Source organism: Oncorhynchus nerka, linkage group LG26, assembly GCF_034236695.1.
Source record: "Oncorhynchus nerka isolate Pitt River linkage group LG26, Oner_Uvic_2.0, whole genome shotgun sequence".
Classification (NCBI taxonomy): domain Eukaryota; kingdom Metazoa; phylum Chordata; class Actinopteri; order Salmoniformes; family Salmonidae; genus Oncorhynchus; species Oncorhynchus nerka.
Genome location: NC_088421.1, coordinates 6,528,339 through 6,552,847, shown reverse-complemented (window position 1 = coordinate 6,552,847; position 24,509 = coordinate 6,528,339). Strand labels below are relative to the sequence as shown.

Below are 24,509 nucleotides of genomic sequence, written 5' to 3'. Positions count from 1 at the left end.
AAAATCAAAAGGAAGGAACAAGTACATTAGACATTAAAATGACATGACATAGGTCATGACCACCATGCACAGCAGAATAAAATGCACACACAAACTTTGCAAACTAAACCAACTCACAAGCAATCAGAAAAGTGCCGTATAGGCATGCGAGCAAACACTAGGCACATTAGCCATTCACACTGCCACACACACAGGTGCCCTTTCAATATGGGTCTGGCACTGCCAGATATAAGAGAGCGAGAGAGTGCGAGCGAGAGAGAGCGCGAGAGAGAGCGGAGGGTGGGCTAGACAGGACGAGAGGAGGTGGGAGGGACTCTGCTGCAGGTACTGAGGCAGCAGAGACGGGCGAGAAGAGCTCTTCACACACACCAGAGCTCAGGCTAGACCAATTGGGATAGGGGGGAAGGAGGTGGGGCAGCAGCACTCTCCAAATCAGGAACTGATGAGCATACTAGTTTACACTGCCGCTGTGCCACCAAGCTCTTCACTACGGTAGGCAACTGTAGCCGCCGAAATGTTGACCACATCCAAGACATCCAGACAAACAAGCATGTGCTCCACTGGACATCTGAAGGCGGTCTCGAATAGGCCTCGCTTTTCAACGTCTGGAATAAAATTGGCGTATAGCTTGTTGAGCAGAAGCTCACTTTGAGGAACGCCATGCAAAGGGTAGGAAGACAAAGCCCAAGGCTGCTAGGTTCCGAATGAATGACAAACGGCAACCTTGATAGAGCATCCAAATGTCATATTCCATCAACCCTTTGTCTCGCAAAAAGGTTAGCGGAGCTCTCGCCGATTAAGCGTCATCAGACTGATGTCCCAAAGTAATTCGGCCATTCGGAGGAGGAAGGACCTGAAGAATCTGACAAACAGAGCAAGAGGGGATATGCTGCTTGGCCTGAAATAGAAAAGCCACACCCATAAAAATAAAAAGAGACACACTGGTTGACAATTAAAAGGCTCCATTTGGTATTAGTTGGGAGCACTGTCCCTGGGTCGCATTTCTAATACTTTTTTTTACCAGGGTGCATTGGGTATTCCAATAGGTATACGCTGTGAGTCACATAGGCCTGTATTAGCCTGGGGTGAAGAAATATCATAGATGATCATGTTACTATAAAATGCTTCCACTGGACTAGTAAGGCCTAATAAAAACAGAATATCCAAACACAGAAAGAAACCAAGCGAGCGTAGAACATCTAACCATATGGGTAATGACACACCACAGTTCACAATGGTGGCACGCGTTCCTTCATTCTGCTCTCCAGACACACAAACTGGTCTGTCAGCCACCTTAGCTTGACTGGAGGGTGATGCACAACAGGAAACACACTGCCACACACACACACACACACACCACACAAACGCATGCATAACCACTTCCTGTATCTGTTAAAGAGCGGGAGGAGAAACTGAAAGGAGGGTGATGTGACATCTGGTTTGTTGAACAAACAAAGTTTGCTCGCTCGGTCTCTGCGCCTCAGACTCAAAACACACAACCCACATGTGCGCACAAACGCATACACGCGGAGGCACAAACAAAGACGGAGCAGTGCACAGAGGGAGCTGCCCTTTAAAACGAGTCAATATCCTCTCTCTGCTGCAGGCAACAGGATACCTGAGCAGCCAATCTATTCTATTTACACTGACTACCACAGCGACTTCACACACAGGCTCTTCGATATTATGTAGCGTAAATGAGGGAGGCTCTACCTCACTAGGTTAACACTTCTTAGCTCTCCTCATAACATGGTACTACAGCACCACACGTCACCAGTTCATTCAAACCCGACAAGAAAACGCCTAACTTTTCATACACACAAAGAGAATATGAGCTGTGGTATTCGTGTTACAATAGCGCTGAGACCAGCTATGCTGTTTGTTATCTTGTTCTTGATACTCAAACTGTGACAGATGTTTTACATGTGCGACCTGCTCCCCTCTACCCGACCCCTCTTCTGCAAGCACACACACACCACAGCAAAGGGTTCTTCAATTCCTTCTCGAGCAGCAGAGGAACTCATTTCACAGCGACATGACCGGGTTTCATTGCCACTGCTGCCCCCCAGTAATCCTAACTGTAGAGCTAGGAGTTCCACTCATAAAAAGGGAGGTAGTGTAGTAACCACAGGTTAATATAAGTAGGTGGGTGTGGGGAAACCATCCATCCACAGTCCACACTTCCCTTTAAATTGTCCAGTAGAGGGACATTTGGCCAATCAAATGTCTTAGGAAGTCATTTAAATGCAGAACGCAGATTCAGCCAAGGTGTTCTGTTGCAGCCGCAATGAATAAAGAGCTCAACCATGAAGGCACACACACCAGTTTATCTTTAAAGGAAACACTGTCCACTAGAAACGTAATCCAGGTTATCACCTCTGAAAGGGAAAGGACCTGGTCAGGTTAGGATGACATTTCCAACACATGCATGTGTGGATGAGACACTGGCACACACACACACACACACACACACACAGTTCAGCTCTTTTTACAGACTTGATCTTCTTCAACTTGTTCAATCAAAATAACTAATCTTTCGACTCATTTAGTTCAGTTGAGTCAGTAATACCCAGAGCACGCAGGACCCCCTACCGGTGAACAGAAAACTCAAAATAGTCATGCTTCTACAAACCTCTTGTTCACAATAAGGGGATTATTGGAGCTGTAATTTGTAACAGACTTGTAAAAGAGTGTGCTTTAACAAATTAACATAGTGTGCTTTAACAAATTAACATTTGTTGATTGCTAGGCACACAAATACGATTATTTGTAAGTATATAGGAAACCATGTCTAATTGTGGCCGCAACCAGACTAGATTGTAAACTGTTGGCGGATTGCAGTGCTTGATTGAAAGGTGATAAGCAATGTCGTTCGCAAACTGCAGCATCTCAAACAATCCATTCGAGTTTGTTGAGCAGAGGTGGTGTATGTTTAGTTTCGACAAAGCTGTGTCCATCATAACATTTAAGAACTAATTAATTGTATTAATTCTTACACCATGCAACCAACCATCAGCTCTAAACATGCATTTTCCATTGTCTATGCTGCCTGCAGCGTTAGACATTGCCTGTGCGCATATGGGTCTTTCTAGAAACTAGGGCACCAGCGAGGATTTCATACGATGGACAACATGTTACAGCGGTTGATAAGTCATTGATAATAAAAATCAGCCAATTTTTGGGATATTAGAGGAACATAGCTATATTCAATACAATTCACGAGCTGATTTGAAACCCGTGTAACCCTTCCTCGTGGTTGGTGTCTTGACGGAGTTGTCCAAAATCGTGTGACATTAAACATTACTTCTCTATCCTTCCATTTCTTGCCGTGTAAGTTGTCGTTATATATATTTATTAAGTTGTTAAATTAGACATTGAACGTGAACCCCGTACGAATCTTGGACATAGCTGTCGGACAGTTTTTTTATATAGAGTTCCCAGAAATGCAGTGTAACCACGAAACATTTCATGTCTCCATATGTTACGGTATGAAAACAGTTTATGGGCATACAAATCCAAAACAATTTATACGATTGAGAGAAGAAAAGAAAAATGCTCCTAAGAAAAAAAGAGTCACCTTGAAAGACATACTTGAAACCTAAATAGATACGGTCATCAACGTGTTTCTTCAATATTTATGGATAACAGTGTTGATGTGCATTTTCAGACTGATAGTCTAGTGACAAAGAGCTGTTGAGACAGCGCATGCGATGCAACAGCCCAAGTGATGAAAAAATAAAGAAAAGGTGTTCCGAGTAATGTCTAGAATATGTGTCTCTCATCAATTATGCAGGTGAAAACCGTTGTGCCTGGATCTAATATCTCTAGCGAATTGATGTTGATCGTCTGTTTTCTGCTTGATTTACAGCAGGGTCTCGTTAGATTTATCAGAGGAAGCATCAAGTTAACGACTTCATGTTTTCGTGCCTCGGATTGGACACAGGGGTCTACTAGACTCAATTGTGTAGGATGGGCTTTTGCGCAGCATCCAACACTATTCCTATAAATTATTCTGGATATAATGACAACATATTACATAGCCTAGTGGGCCTCTTCACAATATGATCGGGTAATGAAATAACATGCCAAATAGATTTTGGTAACCATGTCACACCTGCAATTTTAAACAATACAAGGGGCTTGACATAGCCTTCTTGGAAGTTCAATTTGGAGCTCAGAAATTCAAGTGGTCTACCGGAATAGGCCTCTGACATTTCCTACATTTGGTCCTTGAACTGTCCTTGTAATTATTGTAGCCAATGTATACGTTCTCCTGCTTCACTTATAATTAACCGGGATTTCATTTTTGATATGTTTTTGTGAGAGGTGGCCACTTTCATTTGTTTACCACAGCTTCAATTGAAGAGGTGTCGTGCTACACTGTTGCAGTAAAACCATGTGGTTATTATGAGGAAGACAACATATCAAATGCTGGCTTCAACTTGGCTTTCCAGACAAATCATTCAATTACAAAATAAGTAGTTATTGGTCACTTTCTCATTATAAAAACAGTGTGTCAGTGGTGAAAAAGTACCCAATTGCAAACATAGATTATTATTTTTTTAATTTTAAATGCTGGCCATACCATGGATCATTTAACTATTTGATTTTGAATTTTAGGACCCTTTACATATATATATAAAAAAAATTCAACAAAATTAATTATACACACTTTTAAAAAATATATATATTGAACTTGGCATTCACTACACTAAACATAAATAAACGCAACATGGAATAATTTCAACAATTTTACTGAGGTAGACTTAATACAACAAGATAATGTGCCGGTATCTATAGATTTCATGACTGAGCAGGGATGCAGCCATGGGTGGACCTGGGAGGGCATAGGCCCACCCACTGGGGCGCCAGGCCCAACCAATCAGATTGAGTTTCTCCCCCACAAAAGGGCTTTATTATGGAGAAATTCTTCTCGGTTTCATCAGCTGTCTGGGTGGCTGGTTTCTGGCAATCCCGCAGGTGAAGAAGTCAGATGTGGAGGTCCTGGGCTGGCGTGGTTACACGTGGTCTGTGGTTGTGAGGCCGGCTGACGTACTGCTTATTGTAGAGAAATTAACATTGAATTATTTAGCAACAGCTCTGGTGGACAATCCTGCAGTCAGCATGCCAATTGCATATCTAATAGATAAACAAAACTAAGCAAATATGTTTTTTTTTTGGACACACTAAGTATAAAAAAAATTAAGAACACATGCTCTTTCCATGATATAGACTGACCAGGTGAAATCTATGATCCCTTATTGAGGTCAATTGCTAAATCCACTTCAATCAGTTTAGATGAAGGGGAGGAGATAGGTTAAAGAAGGATTTTTAAGCCTTGAGACAATTGAGACATGCGTATGTGTACCATTCAGAGGCTGAATGGGCAAGACAAAAAATGTAAGTGCCTTTGAACGGGGTATGGTAGAAGGTGCCAGGCGCACCAGTTTGTGTCAAAACTGCAACGCAGCTGGGTTTTTCACGCTCAACGGTTTCCTGTGTGTATCAAGAATGGTCCACCACCCAAAGGACATCCAGCCAATTTGACACAACTGTGGGAAGCACTGGAGTCAACATGGGTCAGCATCCCTGTGGAAGGCTTTCAACACCTTGTAGAGACCATGCCCCGACGAAGTGAGACTGTTCGGCGGGCAAAAGAGGGTACTCATTATTAGGAAGGTGTTCCTAATGTTTGGCATACTCAGTGTATTTAACCCCTTATTTTTGTTGCCAAAAAACTGCCTTCATACTTCCCTTCGTTTGGATGGGTAACACTTATGGGGGTCGTAGAGCAAAACGGAGAACACCATCGTGTTTGTGAGTCTCCCCCTTTCCATAGTCATTAGTTTGTAGCGCAAAAAGTACCCCATTGTCATACTTGAGTAAAAGTAAAGATAATAGAAAATGAGTAAAATACTAGAGTAAAAGTATCAAAAGTAAATGTAATTGCTAAAATATATTTACATATCAAAAGTATTAATGATTTAAAATGCCTTATATTAGGCCATTTTTAATTTTATTTTTTAATTTACAGATAGCCATGGGGACACTCCAACACTGAAATAATTTACAAACAAAGCATGTGTTTTTAGTGAGTCCGCCAGATCAGAGGCAGTACGGATGACCAGAGATGTTCTCTTGATAAGTGTGTGAATTGGACCATTTTCAGTCCTACTAAGCATTCAAAATGTAACAAGTACTTTTGGGTGTCAGGGAAAATGGAGTAAAAGTAAATTATTTTCTTTAGGAACGTAGTGAATTAAAAGTTGTCAAATATAAAAGTACATATACGCCAAACAACTACTTAAGTAGTACTTAAGTATTTTTTACACCACTGTCAATTGTCAGGATTGCATGGTCTGAAACACTGCTGTAACTCTGCCATCTTCTCACAGGTTTCGAAAGAGCGCACCAAATGTAGGCCTACTGTCTACTGCACAAACAATTCAATCAGACAAAAAAAAAGCATATAAAAGGCTCCTCTTGTTGACATGTTTTTCAGTCCCCCTGGAATGTAAATAAGACTGATGTTATATCATCAGCCTATATAACGATATTATGGAGATGTTGAACATTATGGAAAACGAGACTCCTCCAACCTTCCCCATTCATCTGAGAATACAATCTAAGCCTAGTCACCTACCATCCCCTGAAACCACTAATGAACATGACTGTCTGTACCCCATCTGTCTTTCAATGGTATTGGTCCTAGGATTTAAGATAGAAAACCAGCCTAAGACAACCTCAGTGATCTTTAGGGGGAAGCTCTGAGCCAGAGCGGTTCTCTTGACTCCATTCACGAAGAGCAAACACAGTGGTGTGAGTGAGGGAGCGAGAATGGCAATGCATTCAATAATTGCAGTCACACCACCACAGGCAGAGAGGTTTGGGGTGGTGGTGAACTAGTATTTTTATGGTATGTCCTGCTTTCAGAGTGACTGCAAACACACCGAATGGAGGACTTGACCCCCATACCAACAAACTTTGTGACAACTGCAGATGTAAAAAGGGCTTTAAGCATAAATGTGATTGCATTTGAGTAAGAAGGAGTCCTAATACCACCATCATTTCACTCTGTAGCTATTGCTTCCCATTGTCATTGTGTTGTGCAGCCATGCTGTGGGTGTGTCACATAGCAGCTTCCATTTCAATGAATCATAGGAAACCTTAACGAGCCAAGGACAAGACATTTCAATGCCACTTCAGGCTTGTCTTGTACCTGTAGAAGGGACGAGGCCCTCTGGCCCAATTAAACTAAAACGTTTTTGTGGTGGTTGCCCTAGCGAAATATTCAGTCAATGTGCTTGCAATTGTTTTAGTAGAGCCCAATATAAAATTCCCATACCAGTTATAAGGCTCTACCTGGTAGCAACGGAGGGCACCAGCATCCTGTCCCCTGGATATGCCTAAACTTGATCCGATTCATTGGCACAGCCTTGCAGTAACATTAGTTGAACCCTTCAGCTGGGTTGTGTCCTAAATGGAAGAAGTGGAAGGGACTACCTGGACTTGTCCAATAATAAAACACTTGCGTTCGTTTTCTGTTGCAAAACATGTTCTTACATTGTGTCCTAATCAACACAACCCTGATGATGAGAAAACTACCATTCAACCTTCAGGGCGTTCGTTACGGTGGGGTGAACCATATCCTACTTCTACCATAAGCTCCAGAAAGCCATCCTGAGAAGGCAGGCGTGTTGTCGTTTCAATCCACAACCCATTAATCTAGTGGTGGTGCTGGTGGTAGCTGTCTGCTAATCCAGCGTGCTAGTAATCTCCAGACTGATTAAACAGACATCTAATGCACCATGTGCTGCCCAACACTGCCTTTTTAAATCAATACTGTTGTTGGAAACCTTCTGGTTAGATAAGAATGATGAACAATAAGAATGATTATCTACAATGAAAAAAATATGCAGACGAAAGTATTACTTATAACAAGGGAAAAATTAAAATAAAATAATTATAATTTTGTTCTGGACACTTGCTTTGGAGGTGAGATAAAGTGGTCATATTACGGATATTACAGCTGGACCTGTAGTGTGTGAGAGGAGCAGATGAGGGCCATTTGAGACACTACATTACTGTTGAGCACTGAGCAGCTAGGGTCAGTCTGGGCGTTTCATTCCCATTCACTGCCCAGGGGTGCAGCTGAACAGGACCCAGGATATGGCGACATATGGTGCGGACTGCGGAGAGGACACGTTGCATGAACATTTCTAGAAACGGGCTAACAAAAGAGCCTGGCGTCAGGCTGAGAGACTGATGAACCAGGTGAACGTATCAACACAAGCCAGGGAAAGAAGAGACAAAGGGAAGGCAGAATGGAGAGAAAAGACGAACGGATAGAAAGATGAAAACCACCCACGCAAAGAAAACCTAACCAACCAACTTGCTTCGAGGATCCTGCGAGCTAACTGGCTAAACTGGAAAGCCAACCCGAAAGGTCAGCAAGCAGGAAGGAACAAGGACGTAGTGGATCCATTTGTAAATGAGTAACTTGGGTCCTTAAATCACATTGACAAGGCACGGCCCTGTGAAGAACACAGAATAATTGAAGGACAGGGTACAAAAAGTCTGTTTTTCCATAGTTTGGCTAAGAGCTTAGTTCCTCTCATGCTAACTAGCCTAATGTGGGCCAAGGCTACAGGTTTATGTGCCAAACGGCCATGCAAAAAAGGAAGCTGCGCTAACATGACAGGAAACTCATTGTTGCAATTATGGCAATAAAACAGACTGAGAACCAATCAGGGCTAAGCTCTCACACACCAATAACTGCAGGAAGAGGTCGCTTGAGAGCTTTACTTATTTAAAACCTTGACACACCTCACAAACTAATCTTTCTCCCAATTTCCTTGCCATTGTTTTGGGGCAGAAGAATATAGAATACGGTTTTGCACTTAAAAAAAATTGGGATACCAAAATTATTGGTACAAACGAATCTCACACTCAATTTGCATGAGGTCGCATTCACATGCCCACCATCACTAAATATATTTCACAAGTTTAGCATCAGTGGGAGGAAGGATAAGGACCTAGTTCTCCATATTGAATTTGAAGGGATTGAAGGAAGGAAAGTATTGCACCGAGACCATGTGAGAATGAGTTTCTGCTGACACGTCGACAGTACTATAATACACGAGGCTTTGTGGAGAGTCCCCATAAGATGAAGAGGAGCCTGTGAGATGTGAGTACAGATGAAGAAGAGGAAAAAAATAAAAATAAACATCCTGTTATCAAAGGCAGTGGGTTTGCATAATGGGGGCTTGGCTAGGCTCAGGCTTTTGAGACAGAGCTGCCACTTGGGCTGACAGGGAGGCGCTGGTCTCCGGAAGAGGCCAAACTGGAGCAGACAGTGGAATGCACCAGAAAAAGGCCTTTCATCATCCTGAGTCAGTGCACTGCAGCACTAAGGCTGAAGGAGCAGAACATCAGAGAGCCCATATCAATAAAGCATCTTAGAGTAGGAGTGCTGATCAAATATCAGTTTTGGATCCTAATGAAAAAGATCATGTGGACCGATCCTAGATCAGCCCTGCTACTCAAGACGCTTTGTGGATAAGGGCCCAGATCCTACTAGGTCATGTTTAAAATCGGACACTTAACTGCACAGGTGACCTGTCCTGCATTTCCAACATGTTCCTGTTGCTCCCCCCAAAAAATGAGTAGATATGGATGAGTAGATATGAATCCAAAAACAACCCCAGTTAGGTCGAACTGAAAGCAACAGTTCATAGAACAGTTTTATTCATGAATGCATAATATTTAGGCCTAGCGGGTTATGGGAAGGAGTGAAACAGTTGGCCTACAGGGCGCTACAAGACCTTGCCTGGAAGACAGCCAAAGGTTAATGATTACAAATGGAGGATATAAGGCCAACCAACAGGGCCCTAAAATGAACACTGGCTACCTGCCAAACGCAGGTAGATTTAGGCTTTGCCGGGAAAGAACGTCTAATTCACCAGCCACGTTGGCGCATGGTAACACGTTGGACTCAAAATTGTGAGCGCTTCATAAAAAGAGTAAAGTATGGGCACAAGTGCGAGTTGTGCTTTGTAGCAAAATAAATGTTGGTCTAATTTACTTGAATGACTTCTAAAGTAAGACTTTGTCCTCGTGTTACTTATCCATTTACGTAGCTTTGTTCACAAGCTCGGTTGCTTTTCAATGTTTGAGTTTGCTCCCACAGCTAACAAAAAGAGACATCGTTGGCCTCTACTAGTGACATTGTAGCAGGCACAATTGATGACTCAAGTGGCCCTGTTACCAAGGTAACCTTAAAGGGGGAGCAAAACATTTGATAAAATACTCAGGTCACAGAATATTTAATTAAATTGAGCAACATACCACGTTACTTGTTTTAGAAACATTACAAGCATGCTCATCCGATTTTTTCTTTGTGTAACTATGGCAAAACAGATATTTTGTCTGGCAAAAAAAAAAAAAAAAGAGACATAGATTAAATAGATAGATTAATATATACATACACATATATACACACACACACACATACATATATATATATATATATATATATATGTGTGTGTATATATTAATCTATCTATTTAGATATATATATATATACATACACACACACACACACATATATACGTATACACTGCTAAAAAAAAATAAAGGGAACACTAAAATGACACATCCTAGATCTGAATGAATGAAATATTCTTATTAAATACCTTTTTCTTTACATAGTTGAATGTGCTGACAACAAAATCACACAAAAATTATCAATGGAAATCAAATTTATCAACCCATGGAGGTCTGGATTTGGAGTCACACTCAAAATTAAAGTGGAAAACCACACTACAGGTTGATCCAACTTTGATGTGATGTCAAAATGAGGCTCGGTAGTGTGTGTGGCCTCCACGTGCCTGTATGACCTCCTTACAACGCCTGGGCATGCTCCTGATGAGGTGGCGGATGTTCTTTTGAGGGATCTCCTCCCAGACCTGGACTAAAGCATCCGCCAACTCCTGGACAGTCTGTGGTGCAACGTGGCGTTGGTGGATGGAGCGAGACATGATGTCCCAGATGTGCTCAATTGGATTCAGGTCTGGGGAACGGGCGGGCCAGTCCATAGTATCAATGCCTTCCTCTTGCAGGAACTGCTGACACACTCCAGCCACATGAGGTCTAGCATCGTCTTGCATTAGGAGGAACCCAGGGCCAACCACACCAGCATATGGTCTCACGAGGGGCCTAAGGATCTCATCTCGGTACCTAATGGAAGTCAGGCTACCTCTGGCGAGCACATGGAGGGCTGTGCGGCCCCCCAAAGAAATGCCACCCCACACCATCACTGACCCACCACCAAACCGGTCATGCTGGAGGATGTTGCAGGCAGCAGAACGTTCTCCACGGCGTCTCCAGACTCTGTCACGTCTGTCACATGTGCTCAGTATGAACCTGCGTTCATCTGTGAAGAACACAGGGCTCCAGTGGCAAATTTGCCAATCTTGGTGTTCTCTGGCAAATGCCAAACATCCTGCACGGTGTTGGGCTGTAAGCACAACCCCCATCTGTGGACGTCGGGCCCTCATACCACCCTCATGGAGTCTTTCTGACATTTTGAGCAGACGCATGCACATTTGTGGCCTGCTGGAGGTCATTTTGCAGGGCTCTGGCAGTGCTCCTCCTGCTCCTCCTTGCACAAAGGCGGAGGCAGTGGTCCTGCTGCTGGGTTGTTGCCCTCCTACGGCCTCCTCCACGTCTCCTGATGTACTGGCCTGTCGCCTGGTAGCGCCTCCATGCTCTGGACACTACGCTGACAGACACAGCAAACCTTCTTGCCACATCTCGTATTGATGTGCCATCCTGGATGAGCTGCACTACCTGAGCCACTTGTGTGGGTTGTAGACTCCGTCTCATGCTACCACTAGAGAGAAAGCACCGCCAGCATTCAAAAGTGACCAAAACATCAGCCAGGAAGCATAGGAAATGAGAAGTGGTCTGTGGTCACCACCTGTAGAATCACTCCTTTATTGGGGGGCGTCTTACTAATTGCCTATAATTTCCACCTGTTTGAGCAGTATATATATATATTTTTAATCTACCTTCCACAGTGGATCGTATACAAAAAAAAAAAAAACATGTTTAGGCTCTTCCAACCAAGCATTACATTTACATTTAACATTTAAGTCATTTAGCAGACGCTCTTATCCAGAGCGACTTACAAGCATCAAGCCCTCCAGTAAAACCCTCAATGATGCTAATCTTCACATAAGCTTTGTTGTGTCACTATGACAAAAAGGCCACACACAAACAAGCAGACTCGTACACAGAGACCCTACTCATCACGTGACACACAGACATCAAAAGCAGACCGGTCATTCTGTGCCAAAAATAACTATTGGGTTGTAAAATGAGACCAAATCAAAACAAGACAATTGCTCTGCTTTTAGATTTTCACAAGGAGTTAACACTCTGGGGGGGGGGGTTAACCATCACCGCTTAGCTTCAGACAGAGGTTTATATTGTGTGTGTGCGCGTGTGTAGCGTTGCACGGTATACCGAGACGGCAGGAGCTTTTTGATACTAGAACATGAAAAACTGCCTGGAACTAGAATGGTGACTTTCGGTACTTTGTCAAATGTGTCTCGTGTCATCTACTGATTGAGAGAGAACCAAGTCTGTCTATCAGCGCAGCCGATGTCCCCTTATAGTGCGAGAGCACCGTGCCTGCTCCACATACTCATGGCTAGCTCTAGGAACCACTGCACTTCCTTGGGAGCCTGGGCTGCACCACCACTTATGCTGCAAAGAAGTTAACACAATTGAATAATGCAACACGGTATGTAGACATTTTGAAACCGTTAATTACTCTTCACCAATATATAACCATTACAACACTTTACAATGCAAGATGATACCAGGTAGCTTCCAGCTTTGTAGGCTAGCTTTCCTTGGTAGCTAAATGATGTCACAGAAACTGGACTTGGGCAACAAATAGGGTGCTTTTAAATGTTTCTTATTTAGCCAAATAAACAAAAACTAACTTAACGGTTGGCATTTCATTTTCCTGCTGTACCTTAACCACAAAACGTACCGAACCGTGGGTTTGGGTCACCACTACACCCCTGGTGTATTTACGTGTGTTTCAGGACAAACACGGTGTGCAGACAGACAGACAAGACAGATCACACAAATCAAACCTCAGGGGGTTGCTGAGAGCCAAATGTTAAAATGACCTTATAGTGGCTGCATCAACGCCACAATAGCGACTTCAACTGGTCTGGAAATAATATGCTTTTCTTACACAAGACACAACAGACATCCAGACACACACAAACGACAAGGTGGTAACATCAACAAGCTGACAACCTAAACTATGAAAAGCAGGAATAGTTCTGTGTGGTGAGTTGAAGTGTTTGCAAATATGTACTCTGTTCATCATATAGAATGTTATGGAAGTGGATGAGTCATGTACAAGAAAAAAAAAGTGCCCCCCCCCCCCTCTCCGCAAGAGGAGCGCCTTGTCACTTCTTAAAGGTGCAGGTGCCACGATTTTCTTCTCCCACACGGACAGTCAGACAGAGACTGTAAAAAACAGCAGCTGTGTCATCATGCTCTCTCACTATAATCTGGCTGGAAGTAAGCCTATTTGGTCTTACGCAATTTGCCATGTGACCGACCAACTGCTTTCATCATGCCCGAATGTAGGTTATCCCTCATACCGTTGGTCCGTCTTCAGCTTTAGTTCACAACATTCAAACAAGGCCTCGGTGACTCTGACCCACAGTCAGGCTCACGTGGAGTCCCAAATAGCTCCTTATCTGCTACATAGTGCACTACTTTTGATCCCAGCCCTATGGGTCCTGGTCCAAAGTAGTGCACTATATAGATTGGTTAGTGCCCATGGGCCACGCACTACACACAATAACAAATGGGCCATGTGGAGCTAGAATCAGAGGAAAGCCACAGGGCTGACTATAAAAAGAGCCAAACATAGTGCCCACATGTTACTCAACTGAGAATCATAAAGAAAAAGGCCAATCCAACTGAATGGGAACATGTAGTGTAACCAGCAACAGCTAGCCAACGCTATTCAAAAGTTAACCTGTTAAGACTCTAGGGGCAGTATTTCATTTTTGGATAAAAAGACGTGCCCGTTTTAAGCGCAATATTTTGTCACGAAAAGATGCTCGAATATGCTTGGAATTGATAGTTTTGGAAAGAAGACAGTCTTACGTTTCCAGAAATGCAAAGATTTTCACTGTGAGTCCCTTAGAACAAATGCTTCGGGCAAAACCAAGATGTATGACCGACCAGGAAATGCACAGGATTTCTGAGGCTACGTTTTCCATGATCGCCTTATATGGCTGTGAATGCGACAGGAATGAACGGACTCTTTCTCTTGTTTCCCCAAGGTCTTTGCAGCATTGTGACGTATTTGTAGGGATATCATTGGAAGATTGACCATAAGGGACTACATTTACCAGGTGTCCCGCTTGGTGTCTGCGTGGCAATCGGTGCGCAAAAGTCAGGTCCCGGTATTTTTCCATTCAAATCTCAGAACAAACCAGGCTACAAGGACGGTGCTTTCAATGGAGAGAAATATGACAAACCTTCAGGATCGATTCAAACAACGTTTTCCATGTTTCAGTCGATATTATGGAGTTAATTCGGAAAAAAGTTCGACATGTAGGTGACTGAATTTTCGGTTAGTTTCGGTAGCCATATGCATAGTAACGATGTGTCCTACACAAGAATCTTTCAAGAAAAACTGGACATCTGCTATGTAACTGAGAGTCTCCTCATTGAAACATCTGAAGTTCTTCAAAGGTAAATTATTTTATTTGATTCCTTGGCTGGTTTTTGTGAATATGTTGCGTGCTAAATGCTAACGCTAATGCTAAGCTAGCTATCACCACTCTTACACAAATTAGTGATTTTCTCTGGTTCTAAAGCATATTTTGAAAATCTGAGACGACAGGATTGTTAAGAAAAGGATAAGCTTGAGAACAGGCATATTTATTTCATTTCATTTGCGATTTTTAGAAATCGCTAACGTTGCGTTATGCTAATGAGCTTGAGGCTGTAGTTACGCTACCGCATACGGGTTTGGTCGGACTATGAGGTTAAGGTAACATGAAACAACGAAGGACCAATACTGAATACTTCAGGTTGGATTGTCCATCTACTCCCCCATTATTTCATCTGCCTGTAAAAAGAGATGAAAACACCAACTCTGGGTTAAAATCGACTCCTGCGATGATCACATTTAGTGCCTCCTCCAATGGAGTCAACTAGCAAAAGATCAGCAATATCGGACATAGGACAACAACCGCACTGGAATTAACCTAACCTGGGGCCAAGATATATCCGGAAGAAGCTCTCTGCCTTCACTTCTTTGAAAACGGTGGCTTCTTAGACCCAGGCTTATCCCCGAAGACATGAAAGTGTGTTTGAAGCAGAGGACTGCACCATCAGAACATAACAGCCTTTTATTAAAACAGGGCTTTTTAATTCACTTTCATTACCCATCAGCCATCACTTCATCAGGGTCACCTTCCACATGAAGGAGGGTGCAAGCCACATCCTCATGAACACAGGACCAGGAAGACGTAGCGAGCGGACACACGCTTGTATGTAACATAAGTGGGCCTGGATTAGGCTTCCTTTCAGCAGCAGAGAGTGGTAACTGGAGATGAACCCTGAAACTGGCAGTGTTTCTCTGCTAAAACGAGACTACAGATCCCCAGTGGCTAACAACTCAACAAGCCAAGCCAGGATGGAGCCCCCCCCTTTCACTCACTCACTCTAGCATCTTTTTATTTTCCACTTCTTCAGTCTCCGACTCCCTCTCTGCTTTCTCCCCATCCTAAATGCCAATTTAGTCAACATTACTTCATTCCAAAAGGCCCATTCTTTCTTTATCCAATTAAATTGTCTGTTAAGCGGGAAAGAAAATGTGTTTTTCCTGTTGTCCAGGTACTTACAGAGAGATGTGTCGCTGCTCGATGTCCACCCTGGTGAGCTCGTCCTCTTCCACGTCCGTCTCTCCTCCGGAGCTGCTCTCTGTGGCGTCCGAGTCGAAGGCACTCTCCGTGGACCTCAGGTTGGTGGTTCCGCTGAGAGACAAGCGCTCCAGCTCCGCCGGTACAGAGCCGTCCTTCAGGAATCGCCCAAGCCCCTCCCTCTCCTGCGGGGTGAGGGGGGCGTCCTGGCCTCCTCGTCTCCCGCCAGGTCGGAGGGCATCCAGTGGTCCCAGGGTACTCTCCAGGAGCCCCCCCAGCTGCTGCTGGACATGGTGCTCCACCTGCTTGGCCTGAACCACCTGGAGGCGCTTCCTCAGGCGCCGCAGACGCCCCTCGATCTCACCCTGCCGGCTCTGGCTCTGCTGAGTCCTCTCCTTAACGTCCACTCCAAGGCTGCCCAGGCCCAGAGAGGTCTGTCGGTCCGTTGGGGAAAGGGATGATGTGTCCGTGGCTAGCGATGGTGGCCGTTCTGAGGGTTTGCTGTCGGGGCAGTCCATGGGGGTGTTGGTGGAGGCTGCGGGGGGTGCTGGCTGTTCAGTGTTTCCAGCAGGGTTGTAGGACAGTCCTGTGGGCTGCTGGTGCTGCCCTCCCCCGTTAAGAGGAGAGTTTCCTCTAGAGGCAGCTGTGTGGGGTTGGGGCTGGTGCACTGGGGAGTCCAGTCCATGTCCAGCAGGAGGCCTGTTATTACCTCCATTGACTGTTGTCATAATGTCCCGGTCGCGGTCCGCCCCGTTTTTGGCCAACTTCTTGGCCACGCCGTTGACCGGTGGCGGCGAGCTTGACAGGGCAGGGGGACCACCTCCTCTGCTGTTACTCATGATGCTCTTCAGCTGCTCCTCTGACAGCTCCAGTGTCTTGTGTTTCCTGGGCAGGAAGCTGGGCAGAAGGCCGTGTTTCTGCAGCAGGACGCCTTGCAGCTTCAGTGACTCCTTGGTAGAGGGAACGGACGTCACGTCCGAGCACAGGTACGACGCCACCAGCGGCTGTAATTTCCCAAGAGGTGTGGAAGTAGCCTCGTTGCCTCGCGGCAAGTCCTCCCTCCCCTTACCTGTGATGGACCCCCCGTGGGGACCGCGCTCTTCAGGGGCCTTGCGCTTGACGGTGCCGTTGCTGGAGACGAGGATGTGACTGGTGCCTCCGCTGCTCTCCACGCCGCTCGGGGAGAGGTTGGAGGAGGGCGGAGCCAGTTTGAAGCGGATGCGGTGAGCTTCGGCCGGCGCGTCGGTTAGAGCAGGCGCCATCGCAGCCATGCAGCACAGGGAGGGGGCGGGCGAGGGGGCCTCTCCCGGTGCCGAGGCCAGCTCCACACCACCCACCTACCGCCTCGCCAGAGGACAGCCTAGGAGAGAGGGGGAGTTAGAGATCTACATTAAAAACACAGCACAACATCCATGAGCCATTTCCAACGTTCATACTTGATAAATCATCATTCACTGTCATCCAAACCAAGAGCATTCTATGTAAATGCTTTGCCTATAGTAGTCATAATGATCTGGCCCTAATGCCACATTACTACTCTGCAAGAAATCTGGTTGCTGACAGACAGTGAAGCTTTTATACATATGAACTCAGACATCAATTACATGTTTCTGGAGCAGAGGAGCAGGTGCGTAGATGAAACCATAGCTGGAAGATAGAGAGTGAAGAGGGAGGGGGGTTAATTTACCAGCAGTACTACATTGAGAGGAGCTATGCAGCTTAATTTATGTCTGCGTGGGACACAGGAGGGAACAGCTGATCTCACCAAATGTAGGTCAGAGCCCTAGCTGGAGCAAAGGCCTACCAAAACGCATCCAGACAAGGCGGATTTCAGCAGCCGATCAGAAGGTTAACAAGGTAAAAAGAAATATGAAGGAGCAGAGTGATGGGAAAAGTACCCTACCAGTGGTAATTTTGGTATTTTCAAAGTATTTTCCTGAAGCTCAGGTGGGCTTTTAAGACCCTATAGCCAAACTAAGCTCACCATTTCAATGTGTAATTTGGTTAGATGTTGGCAGGCTGCCTGGCTAATGTAATTCAAGAACAAGGGAGGGTACAGACTGAGGAGAAGACAGGGAAATCATAATGGTGGAAGGAAAAATATGCAGGTGGCTGGCTGGCTGGCTTCGCAAGTGCAAATTATGCTAGCACGATACTAACATAACTGCTCAATAGAAAAAGCTGTGAGTAATATTTCTAAGAAATGTTCAGTCATGAATACAAACAGGTCAGGCTGACACGACATGAAATCACTATTCATTTCCTGAGAACGGAGAGAGAGAGCAGACTGGTGTGTTACGTTCTGAAAGGGTGCCGTGCTGTAACACTGCAGATCCAAAGGGTGTGGTGACGGATGGCACATGTGTTAGGTTACACTGTGCAGCTGCGTAAAAGGATAGGCTACATGCTCCATCCTAGGTGTAAAAATCACCCAAAAAAAGGCAGTGTTCAGCTTTATAACATTTGTCTACAAAGAATGCAATAATGTAAAGAATCACGTAGGCTTCTCTTAAGCAAACATGTAGCCTACGACTTTATTAGAATTCAAACTATTCCCACTTCCTAGATGTAAAATTCCTTTTTCAACTTGACTCAAAAAGATGTTGCAATACTGAATGTTTCTCAATGGGGAGGGTGTTTTATTAACTTCTTATGGCTGGGGGCAGTATTGAGTAGCTTGGATGAATAAGGTGCCCAGAGTAAACTGCCTGCTCCTCAGTCCCAGTTGCCAATATATGCATATTATTAGTATATTTGGGTAGAAAACACTCTGAAGTTTCTAAAAAACTGTTTGAATGATGCCTGTGAGTATAACAGAACTCATATATATGGCAGGCAAAAACCTGAGAAAAATTCCAACCAGGAAGTGGGAAATCTGAGGTTGGTCGATTTTCAACTCAGCCCCTATTGAAGATAGTGGAATATTGGTCATCTTGCACTTCCTAAGGCTTCCACTAGATGTCAACCGGCTTTAGAAACGTGTTTGAGGCTTCTACTATGAAGGGGGGCTGAATGAGAGGGGAATGAGTCAGAGGTCTGCCAGCAGTCACGCGCATTCACATGAGAGGTAGCTCCCGTTACGTTTGCTTTTCTGAAGACAAAGGAATTCTCCGGTTGGAATATTATTGAAGTCATGTTAAAAACATCCTAAAGATTGATTCTATACATCGTTTGATATGTTTCTACTGTAACGGACCTGTAACGGAACTTTTTGACATTTCGGCTGCAACTAGTGAACGCGCTTCGTGAGTTTTGATTTGTTTACCAAAAAGCGCTAACAAAAGTAGCCATTTGGACATAATATCTATAATTTATCAAACAAATCAAACATTTATTGTGGAACTGGGATTCCTGGGAGGGCATTCTGATGAAGATCATCAAAGGTAAGTGAATATTTTTAATGTTATTTCTGACTTCTGTTGACTGCACAATATGGCGATATCTTTTTGGCTTGTTGGTTCTCTGAGCGCCGTACTCAGATTATTGCATGGTTTGCTTTTTCCATAAAGCTTTTTTGATATCCGACACAGCAGTTGCATTAAGGAGAAGTTTATCTATATTTCCATGTATAACAATTGTATTTTCATCAACATTTATAATGAGTATTTCTGTAAATTGATGTGGCTCTCTGCAAAATCACCGGATGTTTTTGGAACTACTGAACAGAACGCGCCAAAGTATACTGAGATTTTTTTTATATAAATATGAATTTTATCGAACAAAACATACATGTATTGTGTAACATGAAGTCCTATGAGTGTCATATGATGAAGATCATCAAAGGTTAGTGATTAATTCTCTCTCCATTTCTGATTTTTGTGACTCCACTCTTTGGCTTGAAAAATGGCTGTGTTTTTCTGTGATATGGCTCTGACCTAACAATCTTTTGTGGTGCTTTAGCTGTAACTTAAGCTGGGACGTGGAGCTGCTGCAGTAGGGGGGGAGGGGAGAGGTGTGAGGAAACAAGTTGTCCCCCATCTGGTCAACCACATCTTAGAGGACAGGACAACACTGACAACCAGTCGAAGCTGAATGACAGTCAGGGCAACCAATTGGATGGCTCTGCATGATTGGTAGGTGGGGAATGTTGAACGGCAATGCACGGCATATCTCCTCACAAAATTGAGGGAAAATGTAAGGGAGAGAAAGGGTAAGAGAGGGGGACGGGAAGGCCTAAGTCATTTGATTTTCTCTCAAGCCATTTCTGGAAGCACTTATCAGAAATGCTATTTTGTGAGTTGTTTTCCTAAGGCTGCTCCCCCATGTTGCTGGTTGAGTGGGGAGAAGGCTTACGTAGTGAATAGATTCTAGAACATTCTGGAGGGGTATGTTAATTTGACATGCACGAGCGGGTCAACTTCCACTGTGCTAATCTGAACCCATCATCTGTACTGCTGCTACCATATGATGAGTGGTCAGGTGGGGGTGGAAGGCCCCACTTTAAAAAGTCAAAAAGGCCCCGCTCCTCCGCTCTCTCCACTGGCTTCCAGTTGAAGCTCGCATCCGCTACAAGACCATGGTGCTTGCCTACGGAGCTGTGAGGGGAACGGCACCTCAGTACCTCCAGGCTCTGATCAGGCCCTACACCCAAACAAGGGCACTGCGTTCATCCACCTCTGGCCTGCTCGCCTCCCTACCACTGAGGAAGTACAGTTCCGCGCAGCCCAGTCAAAACTGTTCGCTGCTCTGGCCCCCCAATGGTGGAACAAACTCCCTCACGACGCCAGGACAGCGGAGTCAATCACCACCTTCCGGAGACACCTGAAACCCCACCTCTTTCAGGAATACCTAGGATAGGATAAAGTAATCCTTCTCACCCCCTTAAAAGATTTAGATGCACTATTGTAAAGTGGCTGTTCCACTGGATGTCTTAAGGTGAACGCACCAATTTGTAAGTCGCTCTGGATAAGAGCGTCTGCTAAATGACTTAAATGTAAATGTAAAAAGGAGGGATGGAGTCACTCCAGTTGTGGACAGGGTCAGCCATTTGTTCACCCTCACCAGCCGGCAATTGCTAACCCATCTGCAACCGCCGACTATATGTGATAAAGTGAAAGAGGCCTGCACCCGACCCTAACCCGCAGTCCGAGACGGCAGATTGTCCTTTTGACATAGGGTGCAGGATTGTTGTTGCATTATTTAGACACGTTTCTGCTCATCATTTCCAACATTTTGGTAGGCTGTTAGTCAGCTTGTCTATAATTAGATACACACGGTTTCTCTTCTGTCGTTACACAGTATGCTGCCCTAGAGTACAAAATAAACCCTCGCTCACCAGAATATCATATATCGATAAGAGTGAATGCTTCAATCTAGTTGACGTCGGTAAAGTTCTCGGTCATCTCTGATTCTTTCGCAGAGCAAAACCTTTTAGGGACCGGGGAGAAAATGCAAAATTTCCAAATGACACCAGTTTGACCGATTGTAAGGAAACAGAAAGCTGCTAAAAACAACCTAACAATGTTTCTGACAAGATTTCAGTTCCTTCTGGATGCATATTTGATGTGGCTGAAATACTAATCAGCTTTTATGATGCTGATGAAGATCGCACCTCTACAGACGGTATCTAACAGTGCATTTGCATTCTCTCAAGATGCTGAACAAAATAAATCATATTTCTCCACTCCTGTTCCCCAGTCAAAATGTAGCCTACATTCAGTGCATTATTTTACAGCAAGAAATGCCTTACTCTGCAGGAATTAATATTAAAGCTATGTGAGGTTATAGACCTAGTCAGTGTCCAGATTTCAGTTTCCATTGAACCCATCTGAACAGTAGGCTACAGTTCCCTTGACGTGCCATAGGCCTATTTCAAGTCCGTCTTGTGACTGTCGAATTTGTATAGTGCCTCTCAATCACCACACAAAACCAAATCGTTCCCAGACTATATTTTTCCCAGACTTTATTTCCCCCCCCACCCCCCTTACTTTCAACTCTCCATTTCGCATCTTCAATGTAGCCTGTAAATAGCAGAATAATTATACATTGATGGACTTTGTCCGGGTATCGTTTTCTCTTTATTCAACCTGCCCACCATCCACCTGCCCTTCTTCCACACAACATTTTATGACCCTAAACCAGACCGACCTGCGGATTTAACCATGGGGACTGCGGGTTATGAGTCAACCCACACACACAGTCTCCGAGCAGTGTTACTTTAGCTTGGGATTGAGTCATGTCAAACTAGACACTAGAACCGTGCAGCTGTGTCAACTATCAACTGAGACAATGACATAGCAGCACCTAGCAAGGCCAGGGCAGACATAAGCCTATTTAAAGGTGAAGGAAATGATAGATGGTTAATTAAATGTATGTAGTTCTGTCCTTGAGCTGTTCTTGTCTAATGATGTTCTGTATTATGTCATTCTGTATTATGTTTCATGTTTTGTGTGGACCCCAGGAAGAGTAGCTGTTGCAACAGCTAATGGGGATCCTAATATAATACCAAATACACGCATGACTATCCAACACACACACTACTCTAGGGATGGGCGCGGTTAATCAAATATCCGGATATCCGAACCGACGTTTTCTTTTCAAACACTTAAGTATTAATTTTGAGATTCTTTTTTAGGCTTATTTTAACAATGAAAAAAGCTTCATGTAAATTATATTGTTTGTTTTCAGGAAAGAGTGGTCTGTGCACAGGCAAGCAGGCTGCGCGCAGGCAGCTCAAGATTTGATTGACAGTTCTGGTTGTCTAGCGATAGACATTAATCCCGCTTCAGAAAAAGCATTACTTCACAGACAAGTAAAATGCTGTAGTGCACCCTTACAAACAAACATGATATATCTGATGCCCTGTCAAGGGTATGTATAGTATGTATGTATAAAAACTGTGGTAGATATGTAACTTCATTGCCCGACCCTAGCGGTCACACATATGCACTGCTTGACTTGGACTGGAATAGATGCCGGTACTGTTCATATTTTGGTGCAGGAGCGCCACAATACTTTTGAGCTAATATTCTATAAGAGGTGCAGGAGCTCAAGCAGTAGAAAATGTGAGCTGCCGGTACTCCGCTCCGGTGAACTCCTGCCCAAGTCAAGCACTGTACATACGTAATAGGACCATTATTCTGCATTGTGAATTGATGTGGAATATAACTTTTTAATTATAATTTTGTGGAGCTCCTGCACAGTTCAATTTGTCACATCGCTAGCCGGGTCCACTCTGTAGAGTGTAGCCTTTTTTTTGTCAAACTGGTATTTGGTTCCTTCAGAATATGTCCAGATACACAAACTCAAGCAGAGAAATTCAGTCCCACTCATGATATGCACCGACTGGCACCCTATTCCCTAATGGGCCCTGGTCAAAAGCAGTGCACTGTATATGGAGTAGGGTACCGTTTGGCACGCACAATAACCAGCCTGCCTAAAGCAGAAGCTATGTGGAAGAGAAGAGCTAACCCAGGCGCCTGCTAGTAGCACATTACTAATACAGCAGCCAGGTTCAAACTCCATTCACCAAACCTCAATCAAATAATCCTTTCGTCATTCTCTGGACTTCAGTATAAAACAAGTAGACTACGGTACAACCCCTCCCTGCTCAAATGTATGTGTTCACAATTCCCTGGTGAACGGGCAGGGGTGTGAATGACAGTTTGATTCAAGTGGGGTTACATAAATTGAATGTACTTAGTAAAATGATTATACAAATATGGCCCGAGTTACATAGAAGGACAAACAAGATTCATCTAATAGCCCAAAACTGTCTGTGTGACAAGAACAGCTTGGTGCGTAGTCTACCAGAGCTGCCAGTTACCTCTTGTATCAGCTACTGCAGGCCCAGGGTTTCTTAATGGGTGCTTTCCCAAGTGTCTCTACATAGAAAAACATTTAATCAACTTAAGCCTTTGAGAGGCAGCAGGGAGGGACAGATATGAGGGAGTTATGCTGTCTGGGGAAGTCCCGTCCTACACTCTCCAAACGATGTTACAGTTTGAATGGAATCAAGAAAGAGAACACTGTTTTCCCATTCGAGGGGGGAAATAATTGTATGTTGACCAAACTTGACACGCGCATGTGCTCACACACTCACACACACACACACACACAAACAAACTTGGGCTGTCGCTCAGAGTCACACTCATAATAACCCAGCAGAGTAAAGATCCAGTGAGGGTTTGGAATGTAAGGTGACCTCCCTTGGGCTGTTGTGTCAGAAAGTGAGATCAGACTGTGGGAATGACTCAGCAATACCTCACTCTACACCAGGCACCAACTAAACTACAGAGAACATTCTGGAGGATGTTTGATGAAACCAGGGTCAAAACTAATGCACTACGGCCTATAGGGACTTAGGGTTCGGTTCCAGTTCAGACGTAGATCAGGGATAGGGAGGAGGAACAGCGCAGTCACACACCACTCATTCAAGACGCCTCTAGCATGTTTATTCACAAGGTGATGTCAGAGACGAGGAGAGAGAGAAACCATTAAACATTCACAGCACACATTTACACGTGACTTAGGCTACTTCCTTTGCATACAGTATAGCCCATTTTTAACCTCTGGTCATTTCCATGTAAAAGCACC

At 44.2% G+C, this 24,509-nt stretch overlaps 1 protein-coding gene across 3 annotated transcripts in view; it reads right to left on the bottom strand.

The window, feature by feature from the left end:
* LOC115110130 (KAT8 regulatory NSL complex subunit 1-like) overlaps positions 1 to 24,509 on the bottom strand; it is an 82,214-nt gene that overhangs the window by 36,982 nt on the left and 20,723 nt on the right. For all 3 annotated transcript variants that reach the window (XM_029635521.2, XM_029635520.2, XM_029635522.2), the window contains one exon: positions 15,957 to 17,334. In XM_029635521.2, coding sequence (XP_029491381.1) covers positions 15,957 to 17,245 — 1,289 coding nt within the window. In that variant the 5' untranslated portion in view covers positions 17,246 to 17,334. The remainder of the gene's footprint in view (positions 1 to 15,956; positions 17,335 to 24,509) is intronic.